Raw genomic sequence first — 24,880 nt, 5'->3', positions numbered from 1 at the left:
CTCACAGGTCATTAGAACTTTAAGACCTTAATTATCAGATAGTGTCATCAAACTGGTTGGTCCTTACTTCTGCATCTTAAATTTTGAGAGTGATTGAAAACTTAAGATGGCCACCAGACAGCCATGTTGGATTTTGACAGTTTCAAGTTTGTTGTCCCTACTATCCAAATATTCTATATTGGTTCCCCTTGGTCTTAATTTGAAGTTAAAATGGACGGATTGGTCAACACTCCGGCCTTCCACGCAGGCAGCCGGGGTTCGATCCCGAAAGTCGTCGTATGCATGGATATTCAGAGAAAGTGTTTTTCTCCTGCCAACACAACTCCGACAACCCAGGTGGAGCATAAATTGGTCTGGTGTGGATGTTGCAGTATTTGTGCTGTAGCATTCAAGTGAGGTGGCACTATAAATGATGCCGTTGGAAGCACGGTCCCACTACATAACAGAACACATCACATCTCCAGCACACACACAGGCATACAAAGATAGGGAGATATTAGCCAGGTGTCATAGGACTAATAGTTAGCACCCGATAAGGCGGCTCCTGCGATTTCCTCAAAATTGTATTAATTAGTGTATATACTAATTGAATTAATTGCATATCTATGTACTGTAAAGCGCTTTAGAGTGGCTGATGTTAGCTAGATAGGGCGCTATATCAAATGTTGCATATTATTATATTGTATATTATATTATAAAGACAATTTCTAAAACTGTTTCTCTTTTTTAAAGACAAAGAACCACATAGATTATGATTTCTAGTTTTATTACATTGTATTGTAAATTACAAAATATCAAAAAGAAATTAGCAAAGACTGACATCTTTTACCATCTCGCATACAAATGTACAATATTAAAATTCGAACTTTGACACAAGGCCTTAGATGTAGAATTACCTGTTTGATTCCTCCTGGAAATATCATGTAAATAAGACTCAAGATGGCAGATTCAATGGTTGACATTTGACCTTTAACAATGACCTCTGAAGACGCCTTGCTATGCATGAAGTGTGTGACAATCATTCCATTGTGATAGATATAAATATTAATTGCGAAAGTTGTGAAAGTCAAATCTATCTTGGTATTGCTATAATGTCATTTTCTCAACCAATTTTGCACAATAAAGCATACCCAACAAGAGTACCACGGGGCGGAACAATATACGCCCGTCAAATGCCATATAGTGTATATATACTTTCTTACATTGAAATAAGATCTTCATCATTCTAAGAGTGGTTAGCTGAAATGTTATAAAAAATGTAGGACGAAATCTCCAGAAAAAAAATCAAATACTGAAATGAACAAAGGGCAATAACTTTTGCAAAAATTGTCAAATCTAAATTCTTTTCAAGGAAACACAACAACATATCATGATTATGTAACCTACTAAGTTCCAAAGAAATCCGTCAAAAAATGTAGGAGGAGATCTCCGGACAAAAAAACAAATACTGAAATGAACAAAGGGCAATAACTTTTGGAAAAATTGTCGAATCAAAATTCTTTCAATGGTGACACAACTTCATATCATGATTATAATGTATACCAAGTTTCAAAGAGATCGGTTGAAAGATGTAGGAGGAGATTGCCAGACAAACAAAAGTTTTCGCCGGACGGACAACCCCATACCATAATACTTCCGTTAAATTTGACGGGCGTATAAAAACACATTTGACTTTTCTCCCCCTCTTAGCCATACGCATAGTTGTTTTGGGCTTCCTTTTACCTTTGACCTTGAATACAATATAATGCATTCCCACTGTGGGTGTTGCAAGTATTATCAAGTTTCATCACGATATCTTAAACAGTTATGAAATCACAGCAAAGCCTAAAATCAAGTAACATATATTTCACCTATTTTATATATTTTATGGTTTAAAAGTTATGGCCTAGACAAATTTTTGATAGAAATATTTTGCATTTTGTTTTACTTTTGACCTTGAGGTAAGGTCATGGTGACCTATCTATAGTACATTGCACATCTTTTGTTGATAATGCATGTATTTCATCAAGATATCTTTAACAGTACAAAAATTTGCTTATAGTTAAGTTAAATCAGCACGAATAAAATATTTCATTTATATAGCATTTAACTCATTCACCCCTAGAATTTCATAATGAGCTATTCCAACCTTTGAATTGGGAGAGTTCAAATATGTCTTCAGGGGTGAATAAGTTAGTAGACTATAGCAGATGTATAGAACTCCTTATCAGTACATTTACTATTATATAGCATTATCACTTTATAACCCTACCATAGTCAGATGGCAGTCATATAGGATATGAGTGCCATATGAGCTGATCGTTGAAATCATCATTCTGATGTCATAATTGTTACTTAATTTGGATACCACTGAACAGATGGCTGTTATATTCATTAGTTAAGCCTATACAATAAATACATTATTTGAACTAATTTAAATGCTAGATAATTATAAATGTAAATGAATTTTCTATGAGATAAAGAGATTCCAAAAATGGAAGATATAAGTATGGAACATCTTTCAGTTGGCATTCATAGGCAAACTAAAAGCAGATACTACTAATCTGTGATCACATTAAATGCTTTTTATTAATATATGTGATTATCTCCCTTTACTTGTAATATAATATGTTATTGTTATTTTTACATATGTTTGTCGCAATAATAGCTCTCAAGAGCTAATGCTCCTTGTTTACCTGTATGCGACGTTAAATAAAGTTTCTTGTATCTTGTAGTGCAATGCTTAAATGAATAGTCAAAACTGTTTCCCTTATCTTCAAATAAATTGATGTGGTTAGCATATAACAGCATACATCGCAGTGGGTATATTGTCTGCACATAGTCCAAACATACAACACACAACCGTTCAATTTAACAATCGTTTCCCCTGTTGTTCAATTGCAATTGCAAAATAATGTACAATTTTGTAAATAAATCAATTTTATTGGTTGTGTAAAAAAGAACCGGAGTACCTGAAGAAAACCCATGTGGTCGGTCAGGTGAACCCATACCTTTCCACGTCCGATTGGGGAATCAAACCCTGGCCGCCTTGTTGAAAGGCAAGCGCACTATCCACTGTGCCACTCGATCACCCTAATAGACATATTACATAAGGCTGAGTGTCAATTCACTTATCAAAACTCTTGATATGAAAAAAACTATTAAATTCAACAGATAAATACACAATAACACATATTGACATACTTAATAACTGTCCATAAAAAAAATCCCACACAAAAATAACTACACAATGTGGTGAACAAAACAACAGCATTCATTAATCGATATCAAAACAGAACTTTCCATCTAACTAATTTATCACGGGTGTCGGTCAGGGTGAAGCACTATCACACGACTGAAGGAATGAAAATTACAGCATTATCATCGGAAACAACTGGTAAAAGGGAAAATGTGCTCTGGCCCGCTTCATGACTACTTCAGGGAGAAGCTAAACAACCAGTGTACCATTGTCGTTCGTTATAACACTGCGGCTGTTTATATACTGTAGAGGATCCGCACTTAACAGTTATTTATTGTTACTGTGAAAAGAGGAACCTCTTTAGTCATGAATTCATGTGGGGTTTTTTCAGAGGACCTAGCTCCTCAAGGACTTGATGGCCTCCGTACCTCTCCAGTAATCTTGTAATTTGGGATAATTCAGTGTCTCTCTGTGCAAAGTCTTGACAGTTTTAACTCCAATAAATGAAGAAACATTTCCAATGATTCTTGCTTTTTCCTTTTTTTTTGAATCGTATAATCAACATTTTAGTCTTCAGAACAGATGTTACATGTACAATATATGATGTATAATAATGTGATACATAACAACAGAGAATTCACCACTAAAATGTATACAAGATCACCTAACTGTACAGAAACATTTAAAAGTATCTCACGCCGATACAAAGTTACAAAAATGACAACATCTCACAAACGTACGACAACAAATTACAACACGTTAAGTTTAGACACATTGAAGGAATGTGTTAAATTGTAAGCATGGAATATACATTGAAAATATTTCAGTAAATTGAATACTGACTATAACAACCACAAGAACAAAATATTAGTAAACCTGAAGCTGTGTATAAGGTAGGGTTTTCTAACCATTGCTGGTATTGTGTCACGTACAATACAAAGTGTACGTACATCACAAAGTAGTGTTTGGGCTCACTATCCCAAAAGAGGCTATTTCATCTACCCTGGTTTTTACATCATATCGTTATTTGCATTTAAAATTTCAAATAATATCAACTAACTGCACTGGTTATCAACATAAAAATGTTAATACATGATCAAGCACAGATCATGAGAAAAACACTGGTAGTTACCAGAAGAATCAGGAGTCACAACCTGAAAATTGTATGACTTCCTCCCATTACATATAGATAGTGGTTTTGGGGGCTTCTGTCATAATAAATTGTCTGCCCAGTTTTACTGATTCGGTCCAAGTCCATAAGATGACACTTTTCATTAGGTCACAATTCATACTGGGAAAAAACTTGCCAAAAGAACATTTTTCACACAGGATACATACAAGAAATTAATTTGTAGCTGTGCAGTCTGCTAGTTTAAGTTACTGTCGACTACGACCTTCACCAACACCGTGCATGGGCACAGGTGTTAGCAAAGTGTGGCCATGCATGTGACTGTGCAGTCTGCTGATTTTACTGTCAAACACAGCCTTCATTGGAAACCCTCGCTGGAGGCCTTGATGTTATGTCAGTAAGCATAGTGTGTGGCCATGGGGTCCCCCACCTTTCTGTCTATGAAAGCCTGAACCTGAACTCTCACTTTGGGCCTTGGTGTGTGTGAGTAGACACAGTGTGTGGCTGTGTAATGCCAAAGTCTTACTTTCTACCTTCACCCAAACTGTCATATGGCTGTGTAGTCCTCAGTCTTACTGTCTATGAAAACCTTCACCCAAACAGTCATGTGGCTGTGTGGTCCCCAGTCTTACTGTCTATGAAAACCTTCACCCAAACTGTCATGTGGCTGTGTAGTCCCCAAGTCTTACTATCTATGAAAACCTTCACCCAAACTGTCATGTGGCTGTGTAGTCCCCAGTGTTACTGTCTGTGAAAGCCTTCACCTAAACCCTCATGTGGCTGTGTAGTCCCCCAGTCTTACTGTCTATGAAAACCTTCAACCAAACTGTCATGTGGCTGTGTAGTCCCCAGTCTTACTGTCTATGAAAGCCTTCACCCAAACCCTCATGTGGCTGTGTAGTCCCCAGTCTTACTGTCTATGAAAGCTTTCACCTAAACCTTTATGTGTAGTCTCCAGTCTTACTGTCTATGAAAGCCTTCACCCAAACTGTCATGTGGCTGTGTAGTCCCCAAGTCTTACTGTCTATGAAAACCTTCATCTAAACCCTCTTGTGGCTGTGTAGTCCCCCAGTCTTACTGTCTGTGAAAGCCTTCACCCAAACCCTCATGTGGCTGTGTAGTCCCCCAGTCTTACTGTCTATGAAAGCCTTCACCAAAACCCTCATGTGGCTGTGTAGTCCCCAAGTCTTACTGTCTATGAAAACCTTCATCTAAACCCTAATGTGGCTGTGTAGTCCCCCAGTCTTACTGTCTGTGAAAGCCTTCACCAAAACCCTCATGTGGCTGTGTAGTCCCCAAGTCTTACTGTCTATGAAAGCCTTCAACCAAACTGTCATGTGGCTGTGTAGTCCCCAGTCTTACTGTCTATGAAAACCTTCATCTAAACCCTCATGTGGCTGTGTAGTCCCCAGTCTTACTGTCTATGAAAGCATTCACCCAAACTGTCATGTGGCTGTGTAGTCCCCCAGTCTTACTGTCTATGAAAGCATTCACCCAAACCCCTCATGTAGCTGTGTTGTCCCCCAGTCATACTGTCTATGACAGCCTTCACCCAAACCTTCACTTTGGGCCTTGGTGCTCTGTTAGTAAACAGAGTGTATGGCCATGCAGTTCCCCAGTCTTACTGCCTGTGAAAACCTTCACCCAAACCCCTTATGTAGCTGTGTTGTCCCCCAGTCTTACTGACTGTGACAGCCTTCACCCAAACCTTCACTTTGGGCCTTGGTGCTCTGTTAGTAAACAGAGTGTATGGCCATGCAGTCCCCCAGTCTTATTGTTTATGACAGCCTTCACCCAAACCTTCACTGTGGGCCCTGTGCTAGACACAGACACCAGCAGAGATGTGTCAGTGACTATGAATAATATGTCATCTACACCTTCTTGTACTACTCTCACCTCATAATGTAAACTTCTAAAATCTAAATTGTCTAAATTCTGGGGTGATGCCCACTGTATTTTTAACACTACCAATCCTTTTTTCACATTACCCAATTGTTTAACATTTTTGTCTGTGACATTAGTATTGGGGTTGAGTTTATCACACCGAACCTTTGAAACTTTGGCTGGGAACATTTGTTGGTGGTCACTTGTGTACGGTTTGTTCATGGCTGCTTTGATAAGTCTGGTGATGGCAGGAATATCTACCTCTGTGTCCTGGTATATGTGGTACAACCAAGAAGGATCACTACAACATAGATGATCCTGCACTTCAGTCTCAGCCATTATAGCTGCCTGGTCCTGTGGCGGTAGATGACCGATTCCCCCTATGTCTGCCGGCCAGTCAGGATGGCCTATAGATTTTGTTTTGTCCAGGTTCTGCCAAGCTGTGTAGACTAGATTCATCCCTGGTAGCTCAGCTAGAGTCCTGAAGGGGGGATACTTTTTGGGAGAGACTGCATATGGGAACAACTCAATAACAAACGCTCCAGGCCTGAGAAAGGCAGCCAGTGACATCAATGATCCATGCATACCAACTATACCTCGGGAAAATCTTACATAGTGCATGATGTCTTTTAAACTATGGGTTTCCAAACTAAGCGTGAACACTTTCAAATTTGTCTCTGCTGAAACTGAGAGCATCAGTTCCATTTCATTGACAATGCGTCGATTGTCTTTTCTGGAGAATAAAACAAAATAATCACCAGGTGTCAGCATCATGTTAGGAGGCTTTTGCATATCGAGTTGATTAACAATAAAATTTACTGTGTTGTGTATAAGAAATCCAGATGCTTCTGTGTCTTTCACAGGTGCCTGCGACTGGATGTAGCCATATTGATACCACACGGGTGCAGTTGATAATCCCGCATAAGCATCCTCAAAACAGACCAACTGTTCCTCACTTAAATCGTTAATATAAATGGGAGATTTGGTAGTGAAACTAGAATACAAGTCGGCAAAGTCCCCACGATCCCATCCTTCCATAAAGACTATCTGGACATCATACTGATCCAGAGAGTTTTGTCCGGTAATAAAATTCAGCGTGAAGTGTAACGGGAAGATGTCATCGTGTAGAACATGCATGATATTGTCAGGTTTGAACCTGCTGAAGATCACACTTTGCCCTTTGACCCACTTTACCCTAGAATGATCAAACGCTGAAGACTTTAAATCTATCAGGTTTGGAGTATAACCATTATATTCGTACACAGTAGAGAGACGTAGCATCGGCTTGCTATCATTACCGAGCTGTGACCTATCCAACACACTCCTATCACTGTGGTAAAACAGAAACGCCTCATTCAAAGGACTGTAACATAGGTTCTGGAAATGACATATTTTGTTCATCTCCGAATTGCCATGGCACCAAACTGAGGTTTCTATATGTGATGTATCAGCCTCTTCCTTTGATTTCTTGCTTTCATGTGCTTTGCCAGTTACTGCTACATGTTCACTTCCATCAATATCTGTCTGTGAGGTCGTGCTGATGGTGGCTCCTTCAGTTAGAGATTTACTGCTCAAAGTTAATACACTTGAAGATTCTGCACCCGCAGCTTTGGTTTTTTCATATTCTTCAAAATATCTTCCACTCTGAGCTTCACTACTGTAACTTGCCTGGCTACTTTGAATAAAGTCTGTTCCAAAATTCTGGTCTGAATGACTACTAAAGTCTGTTCCTGAAAATTTATTTTGTTGTGAAGACGCCCCTTTACCATCATACTTTGTTGCCCCCAAATTGTCAATATCCTGGTTACTGTCAGATTCCTGAAAATCAGACTGACTTGTTGCAATGTAGTTAAAATCTTTGACTTTGTCATTAACCCCCACATTGTCCCCTGGGTAGGGGAAGTGGGGAGGAGGTTTGCTCGGAGGTTGGGAGAGGAAGGGGTGGGGGTAGCAGTCCATTTGTAGGTCTTCCACGTGTGACCTCAGGTCCATATATTTCTTGACCACTACAGCCATGACAGACAGCATGACTGCATGGGTGATGAAATGGAGGTTTGTCATTCTTTGTTTTCAGATACTAGAGCTTTGGTCCAAATTAAAAACGACTTTACATGTCAAATCTGAAATAAAAAGAAAACAGAATCATTATACATTTAAAGTTGAACAATAAATTTATACAACAAATTGCTTTAAGGAATTTTTGTACCACTGCCAAAAGCTGTTACTATGCATTGAAAACTTTTTTCTTTAGCAACACTTATAACAGCCTTGATGAATCATTCCTAAAAAAGAAAACAGAGGAAATAAACAAAATATAATCAGCAACAGGGTTCTGAGTGTAAGATTCAGTGGGGCTACAACAGGATTATACTGTTGCTTTGTCATCAGAAGTGTCCTCGACCAACTGTGCTACATCAAGGCTACATTCAGGTATCCTGGTTGAAACGGTACGTGTGGCGCAGAAATATTCCACGATAAACGAACGCACTTGGACCATTCTATAAGCAGAGCTAAAAATGCAGTTTCAGAGAATAGAAAATAATGTATCAAGAATATTATGCCATTTTTTCAAACGTCCACTGAATTACAAAAGGTATCTTAAAAACTACATGTGGCTTGACATTGTTTTAGAAAGAAATAACGCAAACTAGCAAATATTCAGCAGTTAAGTTTCGGTCAGGTTTGTCTGGACCCCTCAATCTAAACATGCCAAATTTTCCTGAGGTCAGCCTCGGTTCAAATCTGTGCCTGTTGTTTTCTTTACATGTTCAACTGGTTCAATCGGTTACGCGAATGTACCCTTAATCTGAAATAAAATTAAGGGGAGGTTACTGTATATATGAAAAAACACAGTGCAGTTGGACAGGGGTCCTAATAATATACATTTGACACAGGTTATTTTCAGGTTTTGCAATAAGGTGCACTACATGGTTATAATAAAAAAAAATCTGCTTGAATAAATCATGACCATGACATCAACTGTGATGGTCGATGATCCGCGATCACCATTATGGCATTATTTAAATCAGGACTAGACAATAAGGGTAGCTTGGTAGTGTGAGACCTGTGAAATCTCCAGTTGGACAGGTGCTTCTAAAAAACTGCTAAACCAAATGACAACTAGTCAAAATCTAACATTATTTTTCATGTTGAATATTATTGGGTTAGTGGAATTTGCATGTTGACTAGTAATTTTGGACACCACTAGCCAGAATGAATAGTGTTTCTTTTTTAAATTATTTTTTTGCTTTACACATTATATGTTACCAACAACACCCCTATATTCCCACCACCCCATCCCCCAGTCCTCCAACCTCCACGCACCAAAGCAGCAGCCACTTCGGTTGCTGAATAACTCATCATGATATTATGTGCGTACATGTGATGTTTGGAGGTCCATTATATACTTCAATACTGAATTTCAAATGCCACTAATAAATACTTACAATTAAAGATATTTTCTGATAACATCTAATATCAATCACATGCGTCATCATCACCAAAAATGTGTACCTACATGTTACTCACAACCGGACATGATTAGAGAACAGTATACAGATGTGTCCCAAGAAGCTGGATCGGCTTATTTTGACGTCGACACTACATGAAAACTATATGAAAACAATATAACGTTACGTTACAGCACCTTTCGGTGATTTATATGCCAAAATGTCCTTTCGGTATCAGTTTCATCATTGGAGTATGAATAAAATTGGCCTAACTGCACAATTCTCACCATAAAAACACGAATTTTCGCATGTTTGGATTAAAACTAGAGTTCGATGCGTCTGTCTGCATTTGTAGGTCAATGCGCATGTCTACCAAAGTGAAAGTAAAAGCCGGTCAGAACAATTAAATAATAAAAATCTATTATAATAAAAAACAACAATGCCATTTTATCATCATTTAGATAAGATATTTTTGTAATGGCATTTATTAAATAAGAATTTGAGTTTGTTTATTCTAAATTATGCTAATACTAGTACTAATTGATAACCGCTCCCATTGTTCCGGATAAGGGCGTTTTCATTTTTATGTTGTTTTAGACGAGCTCTCCTGTTTAGAAGATAGTAATTTCACACGAAGGAATTTTGAAGTTGATTGTAATGTTTCAAAACCACAGTTATTGAAGGATTAAGTGATAATGAGTCGAACAGGTGCCGAAATGAGGGCAAGGTAAATATTTTATCGTCACATTGTGACTGTTAGAATCAAGATATTACCGGATTCAACAAAGGTTTTCGTTTTTGGTTGGATATTTTATGAGGCATTCGTGACTTGACTTGTTCATTTTGACATTTTGCGCGGTATTATTTCAATGATTTCGGCTAAATTTGCATAGTTATAATAGTCATAGACATCAATGTAATTAACTCCTTTCCGCTATACCATTGAATGTGCTGGAGGATATTTTTGTGTTCTGTTTTGCTAAGGGACATTGTTTCCGACAGCATCTTACATGCACAGATATATACATACCACTTGAATATCGCAGCACAAACACTCATACCATCCTCAAAATAGTAACATGCCACTTAAATATCTCAGCACAGACACTCATATCCATCCTCAAAATTCCATAGGTTACACTATTTTACTATTGTCTGCAACCCCCCCNATATAGTAAAACATAGTATCATGAACTTGACTTTAAAACATGTTTTTTTTGTTTGTATCTGTATGTGTTACTTTAAAAATCGCTTCATACTACTATGAATTGTAAGTGACAGTCTATATCATCATCTGTTGTTTTGAATTATTGTTGTAATAACTTGTGCCAAATCCTATTTTCCAATTTCTTTTATTTCAAAAGTATTTTATTGACAATACATATGTAATACAAACATATAAGTTAACATTAAAGAAGATATTAGAACAGTATTGACAAAAGAATAAGACAACAGGCTTTGCATATAACAGTCTTCTAATTCCGGTAGCTATGTACAATGCTTAAATATATAAAATGTTGTGTTTCGTTTTCCTCTCACACTCATGCACACCCACACCAGCTTATGTCTAATACTCGTTATTTAAGGGATAAAACTTGCCTGAATAACAATAATAATAACAATACATGAATATTCATTTGGAATTTATCTAGGACGTATAAGTAACGAAACGATTTGATGATTTGATATAAGAGGCAACATGTAGAAGAATAGTTTTATTTAATTGGTCATTACTAATACCATATACTAAACAGTGCAGATTTAAATATCATAATAGATTATAAATAGTGGTAATATGATGCCTGATATTAGAATACAGAGGACATTGAAAGAAAAATGTATTAGATCTTCCCTCTGTACACCACATACACAGGAAGCATCATAAATCAGATGGTCTTGTAACTTATCACAGTTAAGATCACTTTTAAAATTTCTCAGCTGACATAAAATTATGTTAAGTTTCCTCGGAACACAGCTAGTAAAAGTTTCTGAGACGGATGTATCAAAGTTTTTTTTAAGTTTCTTTTTAAAAGATGAAATTGAGATGGAGTCTCATACAGTGCTATCAAGTGCATTCCATTTTACCATTGTAGAAGGGCAGAAGCTATTCATATAAGTAGTAGTTCTTCAATTCTGGTTAATGAAATATGTTTAAAGTCACAAAGTAAAACTGACAAATCACGAGTCTGATACATCTACCTGCCTTCAGGTTTACAGAGGAATGAAACAAGGCTTCAAAGCCAGTCAAAATTACCATCACACTGCCCTGTGATAATTTTGATAAGCATCAGACGATCAAACTATGTAATCCAGAAGGTGGTGTATACAAAGCCTTCAAATCCATCATGACATATTCCTTGGGGTGCAGAGAGTGTAACACTTAAGTTTAGGGATGTATAATATCAAACCAGACTCTATTACACTCCATTCCAGGTCAGTAGAATGAGCAATAAAATTAAAGGTTAAATATCCATTTTGCTTAAGGATCAATACCCTTTGTCAACAGTTGGTTCATTGCAGGCGGCACCGTTGTAAGCGTCTAGGTGCTTCTTAATTCTGTCCACTTCACTTCCGGTTGCATTAGGAGACATTGAAGAATACTAGTGAGAATGATATACAGGTGCAGTGGGTGATAATAAAGGTTGCATAATAGTTTCATATAAGATCAGGGTATTCAATTATAAAAAAAGACCGACAGGCCTGTAAAGATCACAAGTCTAAAAAAAACCAGAGAGTTTATTCTACTATTTAGTATAAATACACACATTGTGGTTAATTTGTTACAGACCTGTCAATGAGCTGTACTTGGAAGTACAGTTGGCCTTATATATAAACATCAGTTTGATCAGAATCCTAACAACATGCTACCATGACCTATTGCACAACAGCGCTCTTCATTATTTTAAGCAGAACTGTGCCCCTATAGTACTGTCCCTTGAGGTACATCATTGATCAATAGTGTCTCTTCTGATGATTATTTCCATGGTAATATGTTGAGTCCTTACAACCTACATGTAGCTGTGTACTGTGAAGGTTGAACCTTGATCTTGAGTTCAGTCATAGCTAGACAAAGGGACCGTGGCCAGTCAGTCTTGAAACGTTGCGACACTTTTAATACCTACATTGTTTGTGTGGAAAGTAAAACTTTGATATCGCGTATTTCCAAACTGATGAATCTTATTGAAGATGATAAAAACACTGGCTTATTTGAACCACCTTGGTCAACATTCTGGCCTCCTTGTGGCAGAGAGCTCAAGCTGATAGTTGAATTTTGCAGCTACCTCTAGCCATGAAACCATGCTGGCAGTCAGCAAGGATCCTGTGCATTTCTAAATGGATCTTAAAATAGATGTGCAATGATGCAGAAGTTATATGATCATGATTTTAAAACCATAAAAACAGTTTCTCATTTTATTTTAGTGATTTAAATTATAGAACAAAATGTACAATTTTCATTTATTTTGCTTTTCAGTGAAACTCAGTCTAAATTTATACAGGATCGAGTGTCCCTGGTGGAGAAGCATTTTGGACAGCTATGCGACACCATGTCTTCTATAACAAGGAAAACAGCAAAACTGAGAGATAAAGGTATATATACAGTAGACAGAAACTATTTAACAGTAGCTTATAGACTGAACGCAGCACTAGCAGACATCCAAATACTGGAAAGCATTTAAAACTGCAGGACTTGCAAACCTAGGTATTGTAGACAAATAACGAAGATCCTGTTGATATAAAAGTTTCCTTATGCTGTATTATTGATCATCTTTCGTGAATAATGTGTTATTTTGAAAAGGATTTGATGCTTTACATTATCTTAATCTTAATTAGTTTGCAGTAGTAAAACTGAACTATTTACCAGTGTGTATAACAAGCCAAAATAACAACCTATTGCAAGTATGGAGGATTAGAAATCTATATTAGCATATGTTATGCCTTACACTGTCCATTCATCAGCTCTTTAAGTTACAAAAAATAATCTTCCTAATTTTTGCTTTTCCTGTGATTTATTTCTAGGAGACCAGTTGGCTAAGGATGTAACAACCTACTCGGAGGCAAATTCTCATAACCCATCTACGCTGAGATGTCTCACAGAGTTTGCATCAAACTTATCAGCCATACAGGATTATAGACAGGCAGAAGTATGTGTTACAGTGATATCAGCTATGGCATTTTTAGGACAAATACGGAAAGTACACATACAACCTGACAAAAAGATTAAAAAAGATGAACCAATAAATATTTCAATACAGTTTTCATAGGTTAATTGTTGTTTTGCCTATTTTTTTGTAAATAGGTAAACCCTTGCACCACTGTAGACCATAATAGACTCATCCAGATCAATGTATGGTAGAGTCTACTAAAGTTGCATAGGGGTGAAAGGGTTAAAAAACAAACAAAAAACATATTTTCCCATTTTTGGGACATATTTCTTAAAATCAACACAGAACAACTAAGCCATGTGTAGAAGCATAGATGCATGTATTATTTTCAAATAATGTAAATTATAATATATATTCAATACATATTATGTTTTACATTATACATTATAGCTAAACAACCTAAACTTAACCTAAACTTGTCCTTACCTAAACAACCTTAACTTGTTCACACTGTTGGAATTACTTCTTTGCCCCATATTCAATATATATATATGTATTATGTTTTATTTTCCAGGTTACAAGACTTGACGCCAAAGTTGTACAACCTTTAAGTAACTATGGAATTAAGTGCAAACAAGCAAAAAACGACCTCAAGTCAGCATTTAATGCTCAGGACAAAGAAACAAAACAGAAAAGGAGGCTAGACATGCTGCGACAGAAGAATCCGGGGAACCAATCTCAGATCTCGCAGGCCGAGACCGAGCTACAGAAGGCTAGTGTAGAGGCTTCACGAACATCAAAAAACCTTCATCAACAGGTTGACAAGTTTGAGCTAGAAAAGCTTAAAGATGTGAAGGTGTGTTTATGTTGCACTGATGTATTTTATTAAGTCTGCAGGTGAATTGCATTCTAATGAAAAGTAATGAAATATTTGTTTAACCGTACATGTTGTGTGTGGATGTTCATCAAATATTTGCCCGTGCAGACTTCTGGGATAAGGTAAAAGCTAGAATGAATTGTATGTGACTTACGAGTCTATTAAGGTCAATGTTACTATACAATCAAGGTTTCATGCAAGACACTATATTTTTCTGGCATGTTTGATATATAAAAAAAAATTATACCAATATTAAATGTAGTTGTTCACCAGAAAAACATCATTCTTTTCTAGAAAATGTTGTGTGACTTTGTGAACATCGAAATGATGTTCCATGCCAAGGCACTGGAGATGTACACACAATGCTTCCAGAACCTCACCTCTGTTGATGTGGAGGAGGACATAGAGGTAATTGTACATAGGATTAAGGTCGCCTTCGAGCTAGGGGGAATTTCCCTTTAGCTCAGTGGTAGAGCGTCCGACAAGGAACCTGGAGATCGAGGGTTCAATCCCCGGTGGAAGCACATTATTCTCTTTCCTGTTACAATTATATTTTTTGTGAAGTATCAGATATATATAGCATGTATCAAAACTCAAGGGTGCAACCCACTTTGGAGAACCCAACATGGGGAAATGGAGGTAAATATTGGATACTCGTTAGATATAGGTCAAAATTTTAAAACATCCAGTATTTGAAGTATTCATTGGCAAATGTGATTCAGTATGGTATAAATGAAGGCCTCTTCTATAAAAAAATTATAAAAAATTGATATTTTTCAAAATTTCATTTTGTCTTAGAAATACCCAGGTATTAAAATCATTACAGCATTAAATCATATTTTAGACAAGGTGAGTGATACATTATACAGGCCCATCAGGGCCTCTTGAATAGGGATGATTTCATTATACCTTTGTGTAATTGACTTTTATCAAAATTACTTATTTGCAGGAAAATAATGATGTACAAAGAATTTAATGCAACAGTGGAGAAAAGAGTAATGAATGTTTCTCTGAAATTTAACAGGAATTTCGCTCCAAGCTCACCCCACCTAACTCTGCAGCCAGGATGAATATGGTCAGATCCTCCTCCTATTCCTCTCTCAACTCCAACACAAACTCCAAACAGTCAACACCCTCCAAGATGAACCGACAGCAGTCAGCCCCTACAAGTTCTCAATCCACGCCCACCAAACCCCCCGCAGGAACACAGTCTCGAACACGAATACCGGTACGTACCACTCCTGCTAACAAGGATATACTGTTTAGTGCTGTACAATCCCACTATCCTGATAACCAGGACAACTAGATTTCATGATGGGCTAGTATAAACCTTTTCAATATTAACTATGAAAATATAGGTTGAGCTAAAAACATTTTCGATATTACCATGCAGGCTCAAGTATTCTAAATATGAAATTCCCCATGATGATGATAAATGATGACACTGTTGTCACCCCAAGGTCAATGTCACAGGTATTAATTAATTAGGTCATTGGGGATGTTATTTTTTATGAACAGAACTACAAATATATTTTAACAAGTCATTTTTCAACATTTAGGGGATTTAAGATAAGTTCTCTCCACATTAAAAAGATAATTTTGATACAAATTGATCTTTAAGGGTCTTTATCTCTACTGTAAATGTCATTCATGATCATTTATAGGTTAAGGTAAATGTTTTCAAAATGTGCTGTGAATATAGTGTCATCAGTGTAATACTCAACTTATCCTGTTGATTAGGTAATGGATCTCGACGATGATGACGACGACGACGACGACGATGATGATGATGATGATGATGACGAATACGAAACTGACGATGAAGATGACGTAACAGAATCAGAATTATCAACAGCAAGATCACAACAAAAGCAACAAGCACAGCCGCGACGAGTGTTGCCGCGGTAGGACATTTTGGACATTATTGTGACTTTTAGTCTGCATATCTGTGATATGCTATATCCGTCCATGCCAAGAGGAGGTCAAACCTGGGTCGCTGCAAGATCGAGGCCTCCAGTATATTTACACTGTTGAGAACTAGGGATATCACCAAACTGTAAGGAGAAGCCCATGAAATGATGAAGGCCAGTAAATAGTCCCAGTATTTTGGTCTTTTTCTGCCATATTGTGATTAGACTTCCAAGATTTGTGCTAATTTGTAAGAGATTTCCTATGATTAGTCTTTCGCATTTAAGCTTATATACAATAAAGGCTGGCTAGAACGTTTAATGGTAGTGTTCCCTACATACGGAGCTGTACGTCCTCCGCCACTTCTCTGTGTAGTCATGTACTTTACCTCAGACTTTCCTATCAGATACAGCATTCTCGGTCTAGTATTTAAAGTGTTGTGCCATATGATCTCTTTAGCCTGTTATCAGCAAACATGTACTGTATTAGGTATTAATGTACATAACCAAGGGAACTTGTTATCCTTGATATCAATGTAATTAACCCCAGTAGGATTGTTTGTATTCCCTTATACCATCGACCTTTGTTAGAGATTGTCAGGCTGTGCAGTTGCACTGTTACAGTGTATCTAATTTTAGTTTAATATTACTAATCTGTCTGATCTGGCTTACCTGCAGCTATAAAGAGATTTTACAGTACTTGGTGAACTATCTCTTTGTTTAACATTTATAGAATTACTCGAGTGTTTATAACATGTTTGTATCTACACAATGTTCACACTTAGCAATGAGTGAAGAATTTTGTCGAGGTGTTTAAGAAGCAAAATATTTCCATTCTTCCTGGACACTTTTTAGGCCAACTTATACACATTTCCATGCTTCAACTTTACAGAAAAAAATATTTGATAAACCTCTGTGGGCAAAAAAGTATTGCTGGATAATTTCTGTGTAACGAATAAGCTTTCTTGTAAATTTGGTTTAGCTTAACATATATTTAAATGTTAAATGTATGCCAGTATGTGCCCTTGAATAAGTATAAAACATGTACCCTTTCTATGTAATTTAATCCGAGGGTACATCAATTTATAGTTTACAGGTTTGTTACTGTCTAATCTTGTTGACAATTTATACATGTACTGTATAACATGAAATATTTGTGGGTATTTTGCTTTCGTGGCTTGAAGCCATTTTGATCGTTTCGTGGTACAATCGTTCGTGGATTCCCCATATAAACAAAAAGTAGTAAAGTATATCAAGTAAATTTCTTCTATTTATTTTCGTGGTTTTCCTTAGCCTCCACGAATGTTTATATACGACAAACATTACATGTTATACAGTATGTATGTGCACATCTACATTTAGTCAAGAAATTTAGTAGCACTTTGAAGTGTAAAGAATAGCATTGTGATATGATTTGGTGTGTGAAAAAGGTGATGGATATGTAATTAGGTAGAATGTACTAGATTGTCATGTTGTACATCTCTAATGTTATACAGCTTTGATACCTTCCAGAACACCAATATGCAACAAATGGATTTCAAGGTCAATGTTGCTGGTACAACATGAAGTAACCAGATTCCCACGGATTTGTACAAACTCATTGAATTGGCTAGACGCTAATGGATTCAATGTTTCCATTATGAAGCATGGTTTGCATCTGTCTGTCCAGTTTGATTTATTTTGATATATGGTTCTTCCCCAATCTGATTAAAATCATATCCTTCGTTCTCTACACATCACGTGATACGTAGAAAATGTAGGATATGATTTTAATCAGATTGGGGAGGAACCATTCTTTAAAGTTTGTGTATTAAAAACAACACTCATCATAACTGTAGAACTAAGTTTACAGCATAAACACAGCGAAAAGTGTTCATTAAATTATACTGCTTGTATTTGAATGTTCATTGTTTTCCAAAAGCACAGCGGCACAGATTTTGCAGAAGTACTCTTGTAAACTGTAAAGTGATGGGTTATTGATATTTTACTAGCACAATTGTCATCCACTTTAAAACACTGAAGACCAGTTATGAGTCGTAGCATATTTTATTTACATTACAATTTCTATGAATTTACTGTTTTTTAGCCAAACAGTATCATAAAACACACTAAATGTAAGAAAAAACAAAAAATCTCAAGAAATTTGATGTTTGCCTTACATTATTTCTAAGTATATACAGTTAATTGAATCCATCAATCCCGTGTGATGTAGTAAGGAATCTTAACCTGAAGTAAGATTTTGGAGGCTTTGTTGAGTGCTGAATGCCAAAAATCATATCCCAAGGTAGACATTTCTCGGTCTGCATCACACTGGAATAATAGATATTTTCTCCTACAATATCTTACTGTAAACAAAACAAAAATTGTTTTAAATTGTGAAACCAATGCACCAAGTGACATCATCACTGGTTAAAAAAAATAAGTAAAACTACAATAACATGATTCTATTGTGACATGGTTACACTACATAAAGTGGTGATGTACGTCTATGCTGAAGTGGTAATGTCTTCAGAGGCACGTTTGAACTGTCTTTCCTAGGTAAAATGTAGGTAAAGACGGTCTTATATCTTTCCTACAAAAATAGGAACACATGTACAACCGTAAAGTGTGGTAAAAAACATGAATACAATGTACTACACTCAGATATCTTTGTTATTATAAGTCACAATCAGATGTATTAACAATGTTTAGGTAAGAGATGTCAGGAAGAGTGTCAATAACTAAGTATGGGGGATACAGACATTCTACTCTCTGGTGTAGAATTTGCTGTCAGGACCAAGAAGCCTGGGATCTGACCCCGTATTCTACATTCGAGGGTAGCATGTCTATATCCCCAATACTTACATAGGAGACTCTTTGTTAATATACAGGAGAATTGTCTGTAAGCTTGTTCTAGTACCTGTGTTTTTACTATACACACTTATATTAGTGTTTATTATTTATCGACTTCATACATCGACATTAAATATGATAAGATGCACTGATTGATTATGACACTATCAATGACTGTTTGATCTAGATAATGTATTATGTGTACTTGGATGCATGCTAGCTAGTTCACTTCTGTATGATTTCAGTATTTATATGAATGAATGATTCACTGTTAATTGTAGATAATCGTTATTACTATGTTACATGTACGCATGGTTTGATATTATAACTAATACATAAATACATTATTGACTCTTCAAATCTAATATCGTTTGTTTTCTTTCAAAACTAAAAAAGGCTATTCTAAAATCAATTGTATGGAAGAACGGACTGGGAGGCATTTTTTTAGAGGTTATATAACTTGACCAATTATAACACTGAAACTGATAGTACATTACTCCCACTCCTTGTGTACAGGACCAGTAATAACACCAAACCGATAGTACATTACTCCCACTCCTTGTGTACAGGACCTGTAATAACACAGAAACCGACAGTACATTACTCCCATTCCTTGTGTACAGGACCAGTAATAACACTGAAACTGACAGTACATTACTCCCATTCCTTGTGTACAGGACCAGTAATAACACAGAAACTGACAGTACATTACTCCCACTCCTTGTGTACAATTCATTCTAGAATTGTCCCAGTAAAGAGTTTCAATAGATAATCATATCTCATAAATGAAATTCTTTAACTAGGTGCCGATTCTAAATTTAAGTTTTAAGTTTACATTTTTTATGTGGTCCCATCGCAACAAAATTTTAGATTAAAAATTAAATTAACTTATGAAGATCACATCTGTCTCATAAAATTCTTTACCCCTTGTTTTCAATAAAGAAAATTGAAGGTAGAAAGTACATAGTATTAGACAGTATTTATCACATAACGTACTATGTTATCCAGTGAATATACCAATGTCATATTTTTTGGCGTATTAACCCATGTTATATGACCTATCAGCCCTGTGATTGGTTGTAAGTTTCAATTATGACGTCACGCCTAGGATAAGTACATGACGTCACAGGCTTACACACTGGAGTCAAAATGGTGGCTTTTATACATTTCAAGGTTGCATGAAAATTGTTGTTTAACACAAATAAATGCCACAAATCTTGGTTATGTGATAAAAAGGATCTTAACTCGTTTTCATTTCATATGAAATTTATGAAACTTGTCACGAATTTTTAAATTGAAAAATTCTTAGACTTGTTTCATAAATCTCATGAAATGGAAACTCAGGTAAGATCCTATATGTATCAAGATTTTAAAGGTGTGACGTAAAACGTCACAATAACAACAGATCATAACATTACATCCTATTGCACCATTTTCAGTTCTCCCATCCATGAACAGTGGACACTTCACTGACGTGGTCACGGACCACTTGGTCTAGAATGTCATGAATATCCTTACACCCTTTAACGGCCATATCTGTCACTCGACTCAAATTGTCTTCATGAAGTCTTCCATTCATTTCTAAAAACACAATCTGTTCTGATTTGGGCAGGGTGGCTGCTATGATTTCTGGACTGCCAGAGGATTCCTCCAGGTAGTTGATGTCTGTTAGAGGCGTGTCGTTAACGAAGCTTGAGGAACATGCACACACATAGTCTCTCAGGGCTATTCCAGCGTCTATAAGGGCCAGTGTTGAGGCATTCACACTGGCACAGTAATTTCCTCCGTCAGACTGTAACACCTGAAATATTTGCATTTGTTTTTAGTGGGATTACATATTTACACAAAATGGGTTACCGGTAATACAATTGTGGTTAACAACAATAGTCATATAAAATCATGAACAATGATATACTGCAAATATGCACCTCTTAAAGACGACTGCATTACTAATTTATTTTGATATATTCGTTAGTTACTTCTGGAATATTTGTTCACATTGACGTAGGAGTACAACCTTTCAAAAATGTTAAACGGTAAGAAACTGTTTTACAAAATATGACAAAAGGTACAAAGAGCCCGTTATGTTAAACTCAGCCACCAGGGGAGCTAACTCTTCTACTACAATGATCCCAAGGCCCCAAGTGAACCCAGACCCTTGACTTTATCCTGGTGTTATGCTAATCAATCAGTTATGACCCAAGGACTAAGTCCCCAGCAGGACTCTTTGCCAATCATGGTAGGATAGGGTATTTTGTCTCTTAGCCAAACATTTGCATATGGTTCAATAGGGATCTCAATGTTTCCATGTTAATTATGATCTAGGAGCTAAATTTCCAACAGTGACATCTGGTACTAATGTGGCAGCATGTTTGTATCTGGAGGCCTAGCAGTTTAATATGGTTATAAGTCGGGGATCTCAACCACCTTTCTATTTCATACAATTAGCAACATATAAGGGTAAGGAATTCTGTTTGTTTCAACAATCGGGTATAATGTTTAATAAGATGGAGTTTTCCTCCTGGAATTCATGGAAGTCATTGTCCCCAAAGACTACATTCCATAACATCATTACTTAAGGTTATCAACATCATAAGGTTTCATTATTTTAGCAAGCAGGCTGGTGATGTATACTGTCCCAGTAACAATGTTAAGTAAGAGTTCTCATATGCTGTCAACCCATTATCTCTGTCCAAACAAAAAAGGAAAGATAAAGAACACGAACTGTTACTGCATGGTTATGAGTTGTTTTACCTCTACAAAAATATCAATCTGTGACCTGGGATAAAGACTTGTTTGGATTGCAGCATCAAATGTTTGTTGAAGATGCATGGTCATTTCCTGTGACTTCCTGTCCCCACGAGGCCTCCGTTTGCGTTCTCCAGTACTAAATGTGGCCATACTGTACTGGCAGTTTACCAGGACCTTGTCATGTAGAACTTTACTTCGGCTTCCCCGGATCTGTAAAGCAAATGTTATCATAAATCTTTAAATAAAAAAATTGCAAAAACATAAATTGTTGGACGAGCTAGCTGATCAATAAGATGGCTAAACCGTCTACAGACCACTTATATTACAAAACAGCAGAACTTATCGACAGCCAAATTGGAGAGACATATTGACATAGTAATATGATATTCAACTATAATAAACATGAGCTAACCATTAAAACATTAGAATAAATAGAAATTCTACTATTGTTTCAATACATCCATGTTTGACTCCTCGGGAACCTACATGGCAAATGTCAACATTCTTGTAGAAATATTTATTATAAATTTCATCATTTAAGCTAGCTTACATTACAGGCTGTCTATAATTACTCTGTATTTTAATTTCTAGGTATGACTTTTAATTAGATTTTTTTGTTTTGCTCATAGAACCCGCGTTGTATAAGGTAATATATTTGAAAAACAAAAACTGATAGCTACAGACTTATTGTTACTATTTCAATCTTTTTGAATCTTCAAAAAATGTCTCAATTGATCTTTTTAATACATATGACCCACAAGATGAAGAAAGTAGATCAAAGTCATCCATTTCAACAAAGTTGACAGCCCAGCACACTACAGGCCAAATGTCATCACCCTAGTCATTTTGGTTATTCTGCTTTCAGAAGAAGTTGTTAAAAGGTTTCAACACATTTGGCCCCTGTGACAATGGAATGGAGTCAAGGTCATTCAATTGAACTAACTTGATAGCCCCTCACCCCAGCATGGTTTGATACCAGCAACGAATACTGAAGGTTATATTCATGAATTTCACCAAAACTTTAATAAAAGTATTTAAAATGTATAAGGTATCAAAAGCTTTATTTACTTTAAAACAATTAGGAAACAATTTTTGTTAAACTTATATTAATCACTATTGTTGGCCATAGTGGAAGTGCACAGAGGGTATTAATGTGGGAATTCACAGAGAAAATCCACTTGGTCTGGCAGATGATTCAATACATTTCACATTTGATCAGACATTGGAGACAGGTAAGAGTGCTATCCACTATGCCATGCCACGCCCACAACTTTCCATTTCAAAGGTGTTTTTTGAGTAAATAAAGAAAACAGTATTTCTGATTTTATATTATTGAAATATAATAAAAACCACTAGCTGAAGACAGCTCTGAAAAACTGGCATATTTATATATTATGTGTATCTTTGTAGCTAAGTCTATACTGTACTGCACTGTAAAAAAACATGACTCGTTTTCTGTGTAACAGGAGAAAGAGAAAATGTAACGGCCAGACCGGGGTACAAACCTGGGACCCTCCGAACTCTAGAAGGACACTCTACCAATTGAGCTACCTGGTCGCCGACGATCAACCCAGTCCAGTTGCGCTACATTCCTCCTTTTTTTAAGTCTTCGCCCCCGAAAACACAACTTTTACAACCCAAGTTTGGTATCCCCCTCCAATGCTTGAAACAAAAGTTGCCAAGCCCCCCAATTTTAGTAACAGGAGAAAGAGAAAATGTAACGGCCAGACCGGGGTTCGAACCTGTGACCCTCCGAACTCTAGACGGACGCTCTACCAATTGAGCTACATGGTCGCCGACGATTGTAGTTTGAAGTAGGACGAGGAATATTGATAAAGATAACTAATTGCTGTTGCTGGGGCACAAACCTGCGACACTTGGCTCTCCAACCCGATACTCTACCTCTGAGCTAAAGAAAATTCCCTACAGCTGACGTTTGTACAGCAATCTAATCAATGCACATCTTTTACACTATTCCCCCCTTTTTTTCAAACACGAACCCAGGGGTTCTCCTACATTGAACGGGGAGAATTAACGGCAAAAGCTTGTAGCAGGACGAGGAATAGAGATAAAGATAGTGCCGTTACTTGTCTGAAATACATATAAGCTATACTGATATTGGTCACATGTGTATGTTTGTGTGCTGACCCATATCAGTATAACAAATGTGTATTTCAGATATTTGTAACATTGAGCTAATGGGAAATTCGCTACAGCTGACGCTTGTTAGGCAACCTAATCATTGAACAACTTCTACATGTGTTATACACTGATCCTTGTCCCCTTTATATCAAAGTCATGTTGTTAAAAGTGTATTTGTGTGTCTCTTGAGTGGAAATTGAGCGTGTTATACTTACCATGTCACTCTCTATAAATATAATAATACTTTTTATTTTATATCGATACTCTGGACTGCTAACGTTAATACCTAATATAAAACTTGCCTCATGAGGGCCATACACAGCAGCTAAAACTTTGGTATTGCCTTGTTCTATGTATGCAGAACCGTCAGCTTGGTTAAACACTCCAAGACGACACTGGATCTTCCTTAGTTCGTGGGGTCTTCGCCCGTCAATGCGGAATCCTTGATCGGAGAGTAATTCTAGACCGGCCATGCTTTCCTTTTAAAATGAAACCGGAAGTAATCAATTGTTTCTAATCCAGAACCCGGTATTGGATATTCGTTATGAAAAATGTTATGCAAAATGTAAATTTCGACATAAAATATAATTTAATGTTTTTATTTTGAATTTTATATGCATCCTTTTGA

The 24,880-nt window shown here is 36.6% G+C and overlaps 3 protein-coding genes across 5 annotated transcripts; 1 reads left to right on the top strand and 2 right to left on the bottom strand.

Annotated features, from left to right (window-relative positions):
- Positions 1-2,992: 2,992 nt before the first annotated feature.
- On the bottom strand, positions 2,993-10,006 carry LOC110449930 (protein O-linked-mannose beta-1,4-N-acetylglucosaminyltransferase 2-like). 3 transcript variants are annotated; one of them, XR_002462913.1, is made up of 3 exons: positions 9,928-10,006; positions 5,291-8,311; positions 2,993-5,240 (listed from the first exon to the last, which is right to left on the bottom strand). XR_002462913.1 is itself a non-coding variant. In XM_021497106.1 (2 exons), exon 2 carries the CDS (start codon positions 8,250-8,252, stop codon positions 6,018-6,020), a length of 2,235 nt encoding a protein of 744 aa, XP_021352781.1. In that variant the 5' UTR covers positions 8,253-8,311; positions 9,928-10,006; the 3' UTR covers positions 2,993-6,017. The 3 variants fall into 3 exon arrangements, 2 of the variants coding, with proteins under 2 accessions (XP_021352781.1, XP_021352782.1); XM_021497106.1 differs by having other exon boundaries at positions 2,993-8,311; XM_021497107.1 differs by having other exon boundaries at positions 2,993-8,311; positions 9,709-9,986.
- Positions 10,007-10,245: 239 nt separating this feature from the next.
- Positions 10,246-19,719, top strand: LOC110449929 (protein FAM92A-like). The gene is made up of 7 exons (XM_021497105.1): positions 10,246-10,367; positions 13,113-13,228; positions 13,658-13,782; positions 14,318-14,599; positions 14,915-15,028; positions 15,645-15,848; positions 16,361-19,719. The coding sequence occupies exons 1-7, from the start codon at positions 10,336-10,338 to the stop codon at positions 16,526-16,528; spliced, it is 1,041 nt and encodes a 346-aa protein (XP_021352780.1). The 5' UTR covers positions 10,246-10,335; the 3' UTR covers positions 16,529-19,719.
- A 933-nt stretch (positions 19,720-20,652) lies between these two features.
- On the bottom strand, positions 20,653-24,734 carry LOC110449947 (exosome complex component RRP41-like). Its single transcript, XM_021497130.1, has 3 exons — positions 24,555-24,734; positions 22,114-22,320; positions 20,653-21,160 (listed from the first exon to the last, which is right to left on the bottom strand). Exons 1-3 carry the CDS (start codon positions 24,723-24,725, stop codon positions 20,795-20,797), a joined length of 744 nt encoding a protein of 247 aa, XP_021352805.1. The 5' UTR covers positions 24,726-24,734; the 3' UTR covers positions 20,653-20,794.
- Positions 24,735-24,880: the final 146 nt, after the last annotated feature.

Source organism: Mizuhopecten yessoensis, unplaced genomic scaffold, assembly GCF_002113885.1.
Source record: "Mizuhopecten yessoensis strain PY_sf001 unplaced genomic scaffold, ASM211388v2 scaffold4839, whole genome shotgun sequence".
NCBI lineage: Eukaryota > Metazoa > Mollusca > Bivalvia > Pectinida > Pectinidae > Mizuhopecten > Mizuhopecten yessoensis.
This window is presented reverse-complemented; position numbering and strand designations above follow the sequence as displayed.

Bases quoted from the DNA above. Each gene is read 5' to 3' on its own strand.
- LOC110449930 (XM_021497106.1), bottom strand. From the start codon at position 8,252: ATGACAAACCTCCATTTCATCACCCATGCAGTCATGCTGTCTGTCATG.
- LOC110449947 (XM_021497130.1), bottom strand. From the start codon at position 24,725: ATGGCCGGTCTAGAATTACTCTCCGATCAAGGATTCCGCATTGACGGG. The intron at 22,321-24,554 runs GCAAGTTTTATA...TTTGCTTTACAG, and splicing joins CTGTGTATGGCCCTCATGAG to ATCCGGGGAAGCCGAAGTAA. The intron at 21,161-22,113 runs GTAAAACAACTC...CAAATATTTCAG, and splicing joins AGATTGATATTTTTGTAGAG to GTGTTACAGTCTGACGGAGG.
- LOC110449929 (XM_021497105.1), top strand. From the start codon at position 10,336: ATGAGTCGAACAGGTGCCGAAATGAGGGCAAG. The intron at 14,600-14,914 runs GTGTGTTTATGT...ATTCTTTTCTAG, and splicing joins AAAAGCTTAAAGATGTGAAG to AAAATGTTGTGTGACTTTGT. The intron at 15,029-15,644 runs GTAATTGTACAT...GAAATTTAACAG, and splicing joins ATGTGGAGGAGGACATAGAG to GAATTTCGCTCCAAGCTCAC.